This window comes from Chiloscyllium plagiosum, unplaced genomic scaffold, assembly GCF_037043375.1.
Source record: "Chiloscyllium plagiosum isolate Xiang-an unplaced genomic scaffold, Cpla_swu_hap1 HiC_scaffold_3, whole genome shotgun sequence".
In the NCBI taxonomy this organism is placed as follows: Eukaryota; Metazoa; Chordata; class Chondrichthyes; order Orectolobiformes; family Hemiscylliidae; genus Chiloscyllium; species Chiloscyllium plagiosum.
The window spans coordinates 156,107,285-156,121,756 of NW_028270141.1; the positions used below are offsets into that span (position 1 = coordinate 156,107,285).

The 14,472-nt window shown below is 44.0% G+C and overlaps 1 protein-coding gene across 1 annotated transcript in view; it reads right to left on the reverse strand.

Annotated features, from left to right (window-relative positions):
• abcc10 (ATP binding cassette subfamily C member 10) overlaps positions 1 to 14,472 on the reverse strand; it is a 282,813-nt gene that overhangs the window by 246,393 nt on the left and 21,948 nt on the right. Inside the window, exons 5-6 of the mRNA XM_087984478.1 lie at positions 13,980 to 14,136; positions 325 to 464 (exon numbers count right to left, since the gene is read on the reverse strand). Coding sequence (XP_087840604.1) covers positions 325 to 464; positions 13,980 to 14,136 — 297 coding nt within the window. The remainder of the gene's footprint in view (positions 1 to 324; positions 465 to 13,979; positions 14,137 to 14,472) is intronic.

A 14,472-nucleotide genomic window follows, 5' to 3' on the forward strand; every position in this document is an offset into this window, starting at 1 on the left:
TCCTTTAGGGAAGGAAACTGTCATTCTTACCTAGAGTGGCCTCCATGTGACTCCAGACCCACGGTAATGTGGCTGACTCTTCACTGCCCTCTGGGCAATGAGTGATGCGCAATAAATACTGAGTTTAAAAAAGTATTCGTGGATATTATTTAGGGAAGAATGCAAATATGTTGTAAGCAGTTCAGAAACGGTTTGCCATTCTAATACCCGGAAGGAGTGGGTAGCCTTATGAAGAAAGGTGACAGGCTTGGCAAGTATCTGCTCCAGTTTGAGTCGGGAGTGGATTAATCAGAATTTCACCACAAATGCTAGCAGCAAGCTTACCTGTTTCACCATTAGATTCAGGTTAAGGAGCTCCAAACTGCCTTCAAGTCTGGTTCCTGAGTCCCCTGATGCTTCTTGAGGAATCCAGGAGAAGGAAGCATCATGTAGCTCCACTGCGGAGTCCGGATCCTCTGGTTCACCTAAACACAAAGTGACACTGAGTGAGAGATTTGCTGCATGACTGAAACCTTCAATCCTTTCTCAGTGAAACAGCTAATTTCAAACTCCTTACCAACCATTCGGGTACAAAATCATGTCTTTAAAAGGGCACCTGAACGACGTAACTCCCATCAAAAGTAAGACAAATAGAGAGGATAATTCATTCTCTTTGCCCATACCTCACTGCTCTCTGATTAGGAACACAGGAGCAGGAGTAGGCCATTCAGCCCTTCCAGCCTGTATCAATGATCTCATGGCTGATCTGTGGCCTAAGTCCATACACCTGCCTTTGGCCCATATCCCTAAACAAAATTTATCTGTTCAGATTTAAAATGAATAACTGGTCCTGCAACCACAGCCATTTGTGGAAGAGTTCAAAATTTCTGTCACCCTGGGCGTATAGAAATGCTTTCAAACATCTCTTGGAATGGTCTTGCCTGACTTTTACAATATTTCCTTCCACCTGGACTTCAGGGGTTAAGCTATCTTTCTAGTAAACCTTCAAGGTTATTATATATCCTTCCGGAGGTGTGTTGCCCAGACCTGCTCTCAGTATTCCAACTGGGGCTGAACCAGGGTTTTGCATAACTGCAGCCCAACCTCTGCATTCTTGCTCTCCAGTTCTTGAGGTATAAGGACGAGCTTTCTCAATTATTTTCTGCAGGTGTTCGAGACATTTTAAAAATCTATCCACCTGAACCTCCAAGTCTCTTGCAAACATCTGGAATGTACCCTGATCTGTCCTTTCATGGTCTAAAATAGATAAACCCACTGAACTCCATCTGCCACAGGTTTGCTCATTCAATGAGTCTATCAATATCCTTTTATAATTTAATGCTTACATCTACACTGTCTACAGCACTGTCTAACGTTATCTCATGAGCAAATTTGAGGATATGACTTGATATGCTACTATCCAAGTCATTAATAAATAATACGAATAATTGAGGCACTAAAACAGATCCTTCTGAGGTACCAGTGGTTACAATCTGCCACAAAGTGTTTATCATACAAGAGTTTGCAATGGAGAGAAGATACTGACTGTGACAGATCTACTTTGTCAGCCCAGGTTTTTTCCCCACCTCAGGGTGGTGGACAATGCTGGCTGACCAGCATTTTATTGCCCATCCCCAGTTGCAGCTTGAGAAGACGGTGGCGAGCTGTCTTCTTACACTGCTGCAGTCCACATGCTGCAGTCCACATGCTGTAACAGACCCACAATGATCCGAGGGAGGGAATTCCAGCTTTTGACCCAGTGACAGTGAAGCAATGGTGATATATTTCCAAGTCAGGATGGGGAGTGGAATGGAGAGGAACTTGCAGGGGGTGGTGTTCCCATGTATGTGCTGCCCTTGTTCTTCTTGAGGGAAGTGGTCATGAGTTGAGAAGGCACTGTTTCAATGACCTAGTGATATTACCGCTGAACTGTTCATCCAGAGACCCAGGTAATGCTCACTGGTCCGATTCAAATCCTGCCATGGCAGATGATGGAATGTGAATCCAATAAGAGTGTGGAATTACGAGTCTAACGATGACGATGAATCCATTGTCGATTGTCAGAAAAGCCCATCTCGTTCACAAATGTCTTTTAGGGGAGGAAACCTGGTCTGGCCTGCATGTGTTTCCAGACCCACAACAACGTAGATGACTCTTAACTACCCTCTGGAATGGGCTATAAATGCTGGCCTAGCTAGCGACACCCTCATCCCGTGAATGAATTTTAAAAAACGTATGTCTGGTGAATTTCTGCAGCGCATCTTGTAAATAGTACATATGCTGTGACTGAGCATCGGTGGTGGAGGGAGTGGATGCGTGTACGTGTGGTGCTAATCAAGTGGGCTGCTTTGTCCTGGATGGTGTCGAGCTACCTGAGTGTTGTTGGAGCTGCACCCATCCAGGTAAGTGGGGAGGATTCCATCACATTCCTGACCCATGCCTTCCAGATGTTGGACAAGTTTTGGGGAGTCAGGAGGTGAGTTATTGATCGCAGTATTCCGAGCTTCTGACATGCTTTTGTAACCACTGTATTTCTAGGGCTTATCCAATTCAGTTTCTGGTCAATGGTAACCCCAGGATGTTGATAAGGGGGAATTCAGTGATGGTAACTTGACATTGAATGTCAAGGGGCAGTGGTTAGATTGTATCTTATTAGAAATGGTCATTTCCTGGTATTTGTGTAGAGTAAATGTTACTTAAATGGTGAAATGCTGCAGAAAGCTACAGCACAGAGAGATTTAGCAGTCATACAGTCATAAAGGTGTGCAGCATGGAAAGAGACCCTACAGTCCAACTTTGTCCATGCCAACCAGATACCCTAAATTAATCTTGTCCCATTTGCCAGTATTTGCCCCCTATCCCTTGAAACCCTCCCAATTGATATACCTATCTAGATGCCTTTTAAATGTTGTAGTTGCACCAGCTTCCGCCACTTCCTCTGGCAGCTCATTCCATACACACACCACCCTCTGCGTGAAAACATTGCCCCTTAGGTCTGTTTTAAATCTTTCCCCTCTCACCCTAAACCTATGCCCTGTAGTTCTGGAGTCCCCCACCCCAGGGAAAAGACCTTGTATATTTATCCTATCCATGCCCCTCATAATTTTTTAAACCTCCATAAGGTCACCCCTCAGCCTCTGCCACTCCAGGGAAAACAATCCCAGCCTGTTCAGCCTCTCCCTATAGCTCAAACCTCCAACCCTGGCAACATCCTTGTAAATCTCTTCTGAACCCTTTCAAGTTTCACAACACCCTTTGCATAGGATGGAGACCAGAATTACACATAGTATTCCAAAAGTGGCCCAACCAATGTCCTGTACAGCCACAACATGACCTCCCAATTCCTATACTCAATGCTCTGTCCAGTAAAGGCAAGCATACCAAGTGCCTTCTTCACTATCATAATCCAAAACGCTAGCACTAAAATCCAACTGTTCAAAGCAGCCGACTTGATTGGCACCACATCCACTCCCTTCACCACCATCACCCGGAAGCAGCAGCATGTACTACCTACAAGAATCACAACAGAAATTTACCAAAGTTCTTGCCCATTCAATTAACCTGTCTATATCCTGCTCTAGATTTCTGTGGCATCCTTATCACTTGCGTTCCTATCTATTTTTGTGTCAGCTGCAAAGTTGACAACAGTAACTCACTTCCCGAATCTAAGTCATGAACATATATTGTGAACATATATTGTGGCTCCAGCATCTCCCCATCACACTCCATCAGTTACAGGTTATCAACTAGAAAACGCCCCTTTCATCCCAATTTACTCTCTCTGTACAAAGGTAATGAATAGTCCTTAAAGGACTGTCACATGACTAACTGCAAGTACACATTTCTTCAAAATGTGAAAACTCAACAGAGCTCAGTCCACACCTGCACACACAACATGGGTGCTGGGGAAAAAATAAGCACTACCGCAGTTAGGCGCTAGTGTGGGGGTTTAAAAAAAGAGAGAAAAAGAAAATAAAAAAAAATAAACAGGCGTGTCAGAGGTTTTGTTAAAAAAAAACAGAAGTATCAGACATTCTGTTCACTCTGAGAGCTGGGTCTCAGGACCAATGTCAAATACTGTGCACCTGTAAAAAAAACAGGAGTGTCAGGGGTTCTGTTCATCCTGAGAGCTGGTTCTGAGGGAGCTGGATCAGTAAAAAAGAAAAAAAAACAGAGCTCAGTCACCTGTGACCAATAAAGGAAGTTCAGGATTGCATAAGATTAGAAAAAAAGGAGTTGCCAAAATATAATTAATTCTGAGAATTGGCAGGTTTCGAGAAAACAACAAAATTATCAGGACCACAAAACTGATAGGGAATGATGGAACAGAATATAATTGCAATCTAGCAAAATATGTAAAAATAGTCATTAAAAGCTTCTACAGATCTGTAAAAAGAAAAAGTTTCGCTTAAATGAATATGAGACCATAAACGGCAGTCAAGCAAATTTATAATGGGGAATAGAGAAATGGCAGCAAGGCTTAGTGATTATAGTGTATCTGTTTTCATTGAGGAAGATATAAGGAGGTTCCCAGAACTGAAGATCAAAGAGGCAAAGAAGAATGAGGAATTAAAGGAAATTAGCACCAGTAAAAGACTGTACTGAAGAAATTCAAAGCTGATAAATCGCCAGGATCTGATGGTCTTCATCACCAAGTGTTGAAGGAAGGACATGGTTATGGAGGTAGTTAATGTACTGGTGGTTATCTTACAAAGTTGAATGAATGATTTATTGTATATATATCTGGGGAGATACAGTGAAAAGTGTTCTGTCGCCACACTCTGGTGCCATTTTCAGGTAGAAAAGAATGAGAAGTACTTAAATAGAATTCATCTTCATCAGCCAGGATTCCAGACATGCCATCAGGATTTCTGCAAGGTCCCTGTTCCAGGCCTACCGAGCCAGGAGCCCACACTCCAGACATTGACACCACCACAGTCAACAACCAGCTGCCACCGTACGAATTTACATATCGGGCCCACTGCAGCCAGGCGTCCACCTACTGCCATCACTGCAGCTGACACCCTGCCACTATTCCAGGAGGCCACATATCGGGCCTACTGCAGCCAGCGTCCGCACTCTGCCATCACTGCAGCTGACACCCTGCCACTATTCCAGGAGGCCACATATCGGGCCTACTGCAGCCAGCGTCCGCACTCTGCCATCACTGCAGCTGACACCCTGCCACTATTCCGGGAGGCCACATATCGGGCCCATGCAGCCAGGCATCCACACTCTGCCATCACTGCAGCTGACACCCTGCCACTACTCCAGGAGGCCACATATCGGGCCTACTACAGCCCGGAGTCTGCACTCTGCCATCACTGCAGCTGACACCCCCACTATTCCAGGAGGCCACATATCGGGCCCACTGCAGCCCGGAGTCCTCACTCTGCCATCACCACAGCTGACACCCTGCCACTATTCCAGGAGGCTACATGTCGGGCCCACTGCAGCCAGGAGTCCTCACTCTGCCATCACTGCAGCTGACTCCCTGCCACTATTTCAGGAGGCCACATATCGGGCCTATTGTAGTCAGGAGTCCATGCTCTGCCATCAATGCAGCTGACACCCTGCCACAATTCCAGGAGGCCACATATAGGGCCTACTACAGCCCGGAGTCCGCACTCTGCCATCACTGCAGCTGACACGCTGCCACTATTCCGGGAGGCCACATATCGGACCTACTGCACCCCGGAGTCCTCACTCTGCCATCACTGCAGCTGACACGCTGACACTATTCCGGGAGGCCACATATCGGACCTACTGCAGCCCGGAGTCCTCACTCTGCCATCACTGCAGCTGACACCCTGCCACTATTCCAGGAGGCCGCATAACAGGCCCACTGCAACCAGGAGTCCTCACTCTGCCATCACTGCAGCTGACACCCTGCCACTATTCCAGGGGCCACATATCGGGCCTACTGCAGCCAGGAGTCTTCACTCTGCCATCACTGCAGAGGTGTCAAAACTTCACCAGATTTGTTCCTGGGATGCTGGGACTGTCATATGAAGGGGAGCTGGGCAAATGGGGCCTGTATTATCTACAGTTTCCAAGAATGAAAGGTGATCTCATTGAAACATATAAAATACTGAAAGAGATAGACAAAGTAGATACAGGTAAGATGTTTCCACTGGTTGGGGATTTTCAAACCAGACGCAAAATTTAAAAATGAGGATGATGCCATTTAGGCCTGAGATGAGGAGAATTTTTTAATCAAAGGTATGTGAACCTTTGGAATTCTCTACCACCAAGGATTGTGGACATTCAGCCTTTGAGAATGTTTAAGGTAGAGACTGATAGATTTCCGATTACCAGTGACAGGGTTATGTGAAAAGGATGGGATAAATGTATTTCATTCGCCCAGTGGGGAAGGCTCAACAGTCTGAAAGGCTTGTTCTTAAGTTCACCCTCGAAAAGACCAGTTCACTTTGGCCTCTTGATTCCATTCTAAGACTGAAATAAGTGCTTGGTTTCTGTTTTGATAGTGCTTGCAGGTTACACTCAAACTTTACTTTATCCTTTTCTTTATTCTTTGGTCATCTTTTGTTGGATTTTAAATTTCCGTAACCTTCTGGCTTACCACTAATCTTTGCTATGTTGTATGTCTTTTTCATTTTGATTTGCAGCTATCTTTAATGCTCTGTCAGTCAATATGATGATGGCTGATTTGTTTGAAGTGTAAATTCCATACTCCCATCTTCCCAATAACTTTGAGTTCTCTTGCCTACCACAAAATTATCTACTTACATCTTAGACATATTCAAGGAGACAACTTCCACTACCTTATAAGGCAGAGTATACAAGTTTGAAAATATCATAAGAGAAAAATGCTCGCTATCGTGAATTTTAAAAAGCTGCCAGCAAGTTCTGAGCATATTTCCACATTCACCTTGTTAAAACCATTCAAGATCTTATACACCTCAATCAAATCACTGTTCTAAACTCCAGTGAAAACAAGCCCATCCTAACCAATGTTTCCTCATAAGACAGCCCATCATTCCAGATATTAATCGAATAAACCTCCGCAGAGCCGCCTCCTATGCACTAACACCTTAGGGAAATAAAAAGGCTAAAACTGCACACAGCAGATGATCCTTTCCCATTGCAGAGTGACTTCTGAACCTGGAAAGAAAATAAATAGAAGAAAATAGGAGCAGGAATTGGCCATTCAGCCCTTCAGGCCTGCTGTGCTATTCAATATGCTCATAGCTGATCACCCAGCTCAAGATTAGAGTGGTGCAGGAAAAGCACAGCAGGTCAGGCAACATCCGAGGAGCAGGAAAATTAACATTTCAGGCAAAAGTCCTTCATCAGGAATGAGGCTGGGAGCCTCAGGGGTGGAGAGATAAATGGAACGGGGATGGGGTGGGGGAAGGTAGCTGAGAGTGCAATAGGTGGATGGAGGTGGGGGTGAAAGTGATAGGTCGGAGAGGAGGGTGGAGCAGATAGGTGGGAAGGAAGATGGACAGGTAGGACAGGTCATGAGGACGGTGCTAGCTGGAGGGTTGGAATTGGGGTAAGGTTGGTGGGGGGGGGAAAATGAGGAAACTCCCCAATGTCGAGGAGACCGCATCGGAAGCAATGGATACAGTAAATGACATGTGTGGGAGTGCAGGTGAAGCTTTGATGGATGTGGAAGGTTCCTTTGGGGCCTTGGATGGAGGTGAGGAAGGAGGTGTGGGCGCAGGTTTTGCAATTCCTGCAGTGGCAGGGGAAGGTGCCAGGAAGGGAGGGTGGTTTGTTAGGTTGGTGTGGACCTGATTAGGTAGTCGCGAAGGGAATAGTCTTCATGGAAGGTGGATAAGGGTGGGGAGGGAAATATATCCCTGGTGGTGGGGTCCGTTTGTAGGTGGTGGAAATGGCAGAGGATGATGCGATGTATGCAGAGGTTGGTAGGGTGGAAGGTGAGGACCGGGGCGTTCTGTCTTTGTTGCGGTTGGAGGGATGGGGTTCGAGGGTAGAGGTGCAGGACGTGGATAAGATGCGCTAGAGGGCATCATCAACCACATGGGAGGAGAAATTGTGGTCTTTAAAGAAGGAGGCCATCTGGTTTGTTCTGTGGTGGAACTGGTCCTCCTGGGAGCAGATGCGGCAGAGGTGGAGGAGTTGGGAGTAAGGGATAGCATTTTTGCCTGAGGAAGTGTGGGAGGAGGTGTAATCCAGGTAGTTGTGGGAGTCACTGGGTTTTTAGAAAATGTCAGTGTTAAGTCAGTCACCATTGATGGAGATGGAGACGTCCAGGAAGGGGAGGGAGGTGTCAGATATGGTCCAGGTGAATATAGATTAGATTATGATTAGATTCCCTAGAGTGTGGAAACAGGCCCTTCGGCCCAACCAGTCCACACCGACCCTCCGAAGAGTAATCCACCCAGACCCATTTCCCTCTGACTAATGTTCCTAACACTATGGGTAATTTAGCATGATCAATTCATCCTACCTGCATCTTTGGACTGTGGGAGGAAACCGGAGCACCCGGAGGAAACCCACACAGACATGGAGAGAATGTGCAAACTCCACACAGACAGTCGCCAGAGGCTAAAATCAAACCTGGGACCTTGATGCTGTGAGGCAGCAGTGCTAACCAATGAGCCACTATGCCACCCTAAGAACATCACTTGTACCAGTCAATCCTGCCCTGGGGAAAAGTCTCTGGCTATTGACTAACTATTCCTCTCATTATCTTGTATACCTCGATCAGGTCTCCTCTCTTCCTCCTTCTCTCCAGAGCTTATTCAACCTTTCTTCAAAAGGCAAGCCCTCCAGTCCAGGTAGCATCCTGATAAACCTTCTTTGCACCCTCTCCAAAGCCTCTGTATCTTTCCTATAGTAGGGTGACCAGAACTGAACACAATATTCCAAGTGTGGTCTCACCAGGGACTTGTACAGTTGTAGCAAAACCTCGCGGATCTTAATACCACTGTTAATGAAAGCCAAAACACCATATCTTAACAACCCTATCCACTTGGGTGGCAACTTTGAGGGATCTATGCACTTGCACACCCAGATCCCTCTGTTCCTCCACACTGCCAAGAATCCTGTCTTTAATCTTATACTCAGCATTCAAGTTCAATCTTCCAAAATGCATCACTTCACATTTATCCAGGTTGAACTCCATCTGCCATTTCTCAGCCCAGCTCTGCATCCTGTCTATGTCGCGCTGCAGCCTGCAATAGCCCTCGATACTATCGACAGCACCTCCAACCTTTGTGCCATCTGAAAATTTACTAACCCACCCCTCAACCTCCTCATAAAAACTACAAAGAGCAGAGGCCCAAGAACAGAGCTCTGCTAGACACCGCTCACCACTGACCTCCAGGCAGAATACTTTCCATCTACAACCACTCTCTGCCTTCTGTTAGCCAGCCAATTCTGAATCCAGATAGCCAAATCTCCCTGTATCCCACACTTCCTGACTTTATGAATGAGCCTACCACGGTGAACGCTATCAAATGCCTTGCTGAAATCCATATACACCACATCCACTGCTCGACTGTCATCGACCTGTCTTGACACCTCCTCAAAGAATTCAATAGGATTAGTGAGGCATGACCTGTCCCTCACAAAGCCATGCTGATTACCTTTAATCACATTATGCTTTGCCAAATAGTCATAAATCCTATCCCTCAGAATTCTTTCCAAAACTTTGCTGGCCACAGATGTAAGACTGACTTCTCTGTAATTGCCAGGGATTTCCCTAATACCCTTCTTGAAAAGAAGAACAACATTCACCTCCTTCCAATCGTCTGATACGACTCCCGTGGAGAGTGAGGCAAAGATCTTCGCCAGTGGCTTAGCAACCTTGTTTTTTGCTTCCAGGAGCAACCTAGGATAAATCTGATCTGGCCCTGGGGGACTTAGCAATCTTAATGCTTTCCAAAATTTCCAGCGCATCAACTTCCTCAATCCCAATCTGATCAAGCCTGTATCCCAGTTCCTCAAAAGTTCTCATTCACAACAAGGTCCCTTTCCTTCGTGAAAACCAAAGCAAAAAACTCATTTAGGGCTTCCCCTATCTGGTCAGGCAGCATCCAAGGAGCAGGAGAATCGACGTTTCGGGCATGAGCCCTCACTTTTCCCCCATATGTGTATCACCTTACAGGTCTACAAAAATGTTAAAACATAATTATTTCAGACTTAAATTGAAGTCAGATCAAAGAGTACAGGTTTAGAACATATTTTAAACTGATAAAGGGTTAAAAACCTGATAATAAAAACACAAAACTAGAATTATGCAGCAATTTTCATGACTGGCAGACATTTTATTGTTTTTTATTAAATCCTTTCAGAGATGTGGCCATCACTGGAGAGGTCAGTATTTGTTACCTATCCTTAATTATCGTTATGAAGATGTGGGTGTACCTTTAAGAGAGTTAAAAGCAGCAGTAGAACTACCAGATACAGCACCAAGTGTTCAAAATAAGGTAACAATGTAACACTGGGTTGAACAACTCGATTAGTTTGTTGCCTGGAGACAAAAACAAATTTGAATTTGGCCAATCAGTTTAAATTATACCCCGATAAAAATATCCAACTCCAATCCAGTTTGAAGTGAGTATATTGACAATCTTCAAAGCCAATGACACAATCCAATGCTCTGTGTTATAAAACCGGGGAGGGGGGGTGGGTGGGTAAGGGGGAATTGAACAGTTGAGTGAAGAACTGCTAAGTCCTAGCATGTACCAGACGGCTTGAAAAAACATCTCTCTTAAAAGTACCTTTTCGATTAGTAACTTGTGACGCAGACGAGGATCTAAAATCTGAATACAGGCTATTGTCAGAAACAGAGCTGAAAATGTGTTGCTGGAAAAGCACAGCAGGTCAGGCAGCACCCAAGAAGCAGGAGAATCAACGTTTCGGGCATGAGCCCTTCTTCAGGAATGATTCCTGAAGAAGGGCTCATGCCCGAAACGTCGATTCTCCTGCTCCTTGGATGCTGCCTGACCTGCTGCGCTTTTCCAGCAACACATTTTCAGTTCTGATCTCCAGCATCTGCAGTCCTCACTTTCTCCTATTGTCAGAAACAACCATTTAATACATGCTCTTACTAACATAGGCAGCAATAAAATGGCTTCTTAATGCAAGGAACATGACAAAATGGCTTTTAGGCTGCAAATTGACAATTCTGCTTAAAGCTACATAAAATGGCTTTTTACTCTGCTAAAGGTACATTCCTGAAATAGAATGCTTCCTTTACAGCATAAAAATAACTAGACTAGAGAAGTCATTTCTAGCCATCCTAACTGACCTTGCAAGTGCAGGTGCAAAGAATAGTTTCGCAAGCTAGGGGTGCTTGGATGTGGAAAGTAAGGTTGGTTTCCAAGAAATTGCTGTCAGTAGAGCCATTTTATTAAGTTTGATTGGTAATTGTTTGAATTTGCTCTGTGACGATGGCTGTACCTCTTTTCAAAAAAGATATGAAAATGTCTGTCTTCAGCTATGTGTGCAGTTTCTCCTAGGGATAGGGAAGTGTTTAACCTCTGTGTTAATGGACAACCTGGACCCGGCCATAAAATGAAGTGTGAAAAGTTACAGAATTGCTCGGGTTTAGTGACTGATTGCAGAACAGAGGCCACCCCACCACCACTCCCCACCCCTCCCCCCAGCCGAGTCCAGATCTTCACAGAAATTCCTAACAAGGAGAGAAGATGACACAGGGCGATTCGAAGACAAGAACCTCAAGCTGCCTGGTTTTGAGATAAGAAGTGTTGTTTTGTAAATTTTAATTGGGAGTTTTATCAGACTAGTATTATAGAAGGGAAGGTAACAGATAGGTTTGAGAAAAAAATTGTAAATAGTGGTTAGTTAATTACTCTCTGTTATACTTGCAGAAATAAAGTTGTTAATTTGTACTTTACATAGTTCTTGACCACACGGATTTTTACAGATTTCTGCACGGGATAAATCTTTTCTGTGTTGCTGCTTTTAAATTAAGCAGGAGAGCTTTCCCCAGTGTCATAACATTATCCTTGAAAAGGTGGGGGTGAGCCACCTTCTTAAGCAACGTATGAGGTGTAAGTAACCACAGTGTTATCATTCCTTCTTGGTTTCAAAGCAGTCTGACACAGCAACAAGGTCATTTCAGGGGTCATTTGGGGGTTAACCATATTTCTCGGAACCCAGCATCACATGAATACAACATCCACTTTTATGTTTTAGGCTTTGGACTTAGAAATGGGACATGGTCCTGCTTTAAACCAATAAAGATTTTGCTGCTTTTAAAAAAAATGTTTTACTAGAGCTCAATGTGTGCTACATCTATGAGGTTGTCTTATTCAAGCTGTGGGGGAGGATGCTTTATCACTCACTTCTGTGGGTGTATTTTTGCCCTGTGACAGACTTATGATTGGTCCGAATTGTAAAACCAATCTTGTATATTCAGCAGCATGCAGCATTGTGACAATTTCTTCAGTGGCTACAGCTTTGTGTTTGGATAATACAGCAGAAAAATCCAATTTGGGAAGTAGAGAACATCTTTCTCTCTTCTCTTTCTTCTGTAAATGAAGATGGTAAAAGTCAGCTGCTAGCTATCCTTCCTCTCTCTCTCTCTCTCCAAATTTTCGTCATCAAAGGGAAAAGGGTAAAATCATATTCAGAGACACTGAATCCGTAAGCAGCAAATGGAAGGCGAGTTTTGAGAAGATTCGTGACTCAGGTTGTGCTTCTGGATATAAGTTTGCTTGCTGTGCTAGAAGGTTAGTTTTCAGACATTTTGTTACCGTACTCGGTAACATCATTAGTGAACCTCCAGTGAAGCACTGATGATAGTGACCTGCTTTCTATTTATGTGTTTAGGTTCCCTCAAATTGGTGTCATCATTTCCTGTGGTGACATGATTGCCTATGGTGATGTCATTTCCTGTGGTCATCACCACAGGAAATGACATCACCAACACAAGAAAACTTAAACACACCAGTGTTTCACCAGAGGCTCACTGATGATGTTACCTAGTATGGTGATGAAATGTCTGAAATGAACATTCCAGTTCAGCAAGCAAACCTACATCCAGTGAATGGAATGTTGAGAATCATTGTGTTGACAACCTCATATCCTCCCCAAAAAGCTAAACCAAACTATAGGGAAATACCTCATCAACACCTGTAATCTACACAGGTTTTAGAACTGTGTTTCACTGACTTCGCTGTTTGTTCTATCCCCACCTGTAATATCGGTGTCTGGTCTTGTTTCTTTGTGTCTCTGGCTTTATACATTTGGGATTATTTTTTCAAAAAACTCTAGAGTTTAAGTTACAGAGACTTAGAAATTAGCAACTCATGTTTCATTTCTATCATTAGTCAAAAACAAACTGTTTGCAATAAATGGCTGCTTTCTTGTCAAGTGCAGAAACCTGATGACTGTTTTCTTTTAACTTGGGTTTGTCAATAATGTTAACTGAGGGCTTTGGATAGTTTAATCAAATCTTTTCACATTTGTGACAACTCCAGGAATACTGGAGCATGATTTCCAGTGCCCTACCCTGGTGCTCCTACTACAGTGAGATCAGGTAAGGAAAGCAGATCTCATTTCCTGACAGGCTTTTACAAAAATCAAAGTTTCACAGTGCCCATTACTGAAACTAGCTGTCAATTTCTGATTTATTTAACAAATTTGAATTTGCCCATCTGCCTTGGTGGGATTTAAATCTATGTCCCCATTAGACCAGAACCCTGGATTTTTAATTCAACGACTCTATTCCTATGCCATTGCCTCTTCAATAGTCTTTTGCAGCCAGTAAGGCAAATTTAAGACGAATATCAAAATGTCCTCCCAGAGTGATCATCAAGAAATGGCCTTCTAAATAGAGCTAGGAAGGCCAAGGACTTGAAACCAACAATGCATGGACAATAAATACCGGTCCCGCCTGCAAAACCACATTATCTCAACAAATTAAACTGGATGAAACGGAAATGTAGGCATTCTGTACATCAAATTAGGATGTCTATCTCACCTGCAATTACGTTCTGATCTTTTGTGTTCAAAAATGGATCTTATCAACTTACGTGTCATATAGTAGGTGCTGAGATCCTGGTCAGAAAGCTGGAGAAAGCGTTGGATGCGGTCCAAAGAAACCTTTGCTTGTAGTATCCCATTCAACACCCAAGGGAAGTTATTTAAGGGCTGGATCAACATTCCCACCAAAGCCAGGACTGTGAACACCTGCAAATGGACAATGGAAAAGCAGGACTAAGACAATGAGCAACTGATCGAAAAAGTGAGAGTTGTTCAGCCTGACAGTCTTTCTCTCCTGAGCTGCACACTGCACTTAACGAAGCACTTGTGTGATTTCAAATAAACCTGAAGGACTATAACCTGGTGTCATGTGACTGTTGACATTGAGAAAGCAGTAAATTCTTGCTGGTGTTGGGAGACTGAAATGTAAAAGCAGAATGTTGTCTTTTGCGTTGAAACCACGCTGTTGATTTCAAAATTCCACTCATTTTCTGGTTTTTGCCTATTCTGTAAAGATAATTATTTCATGGACTCTGAGATTGC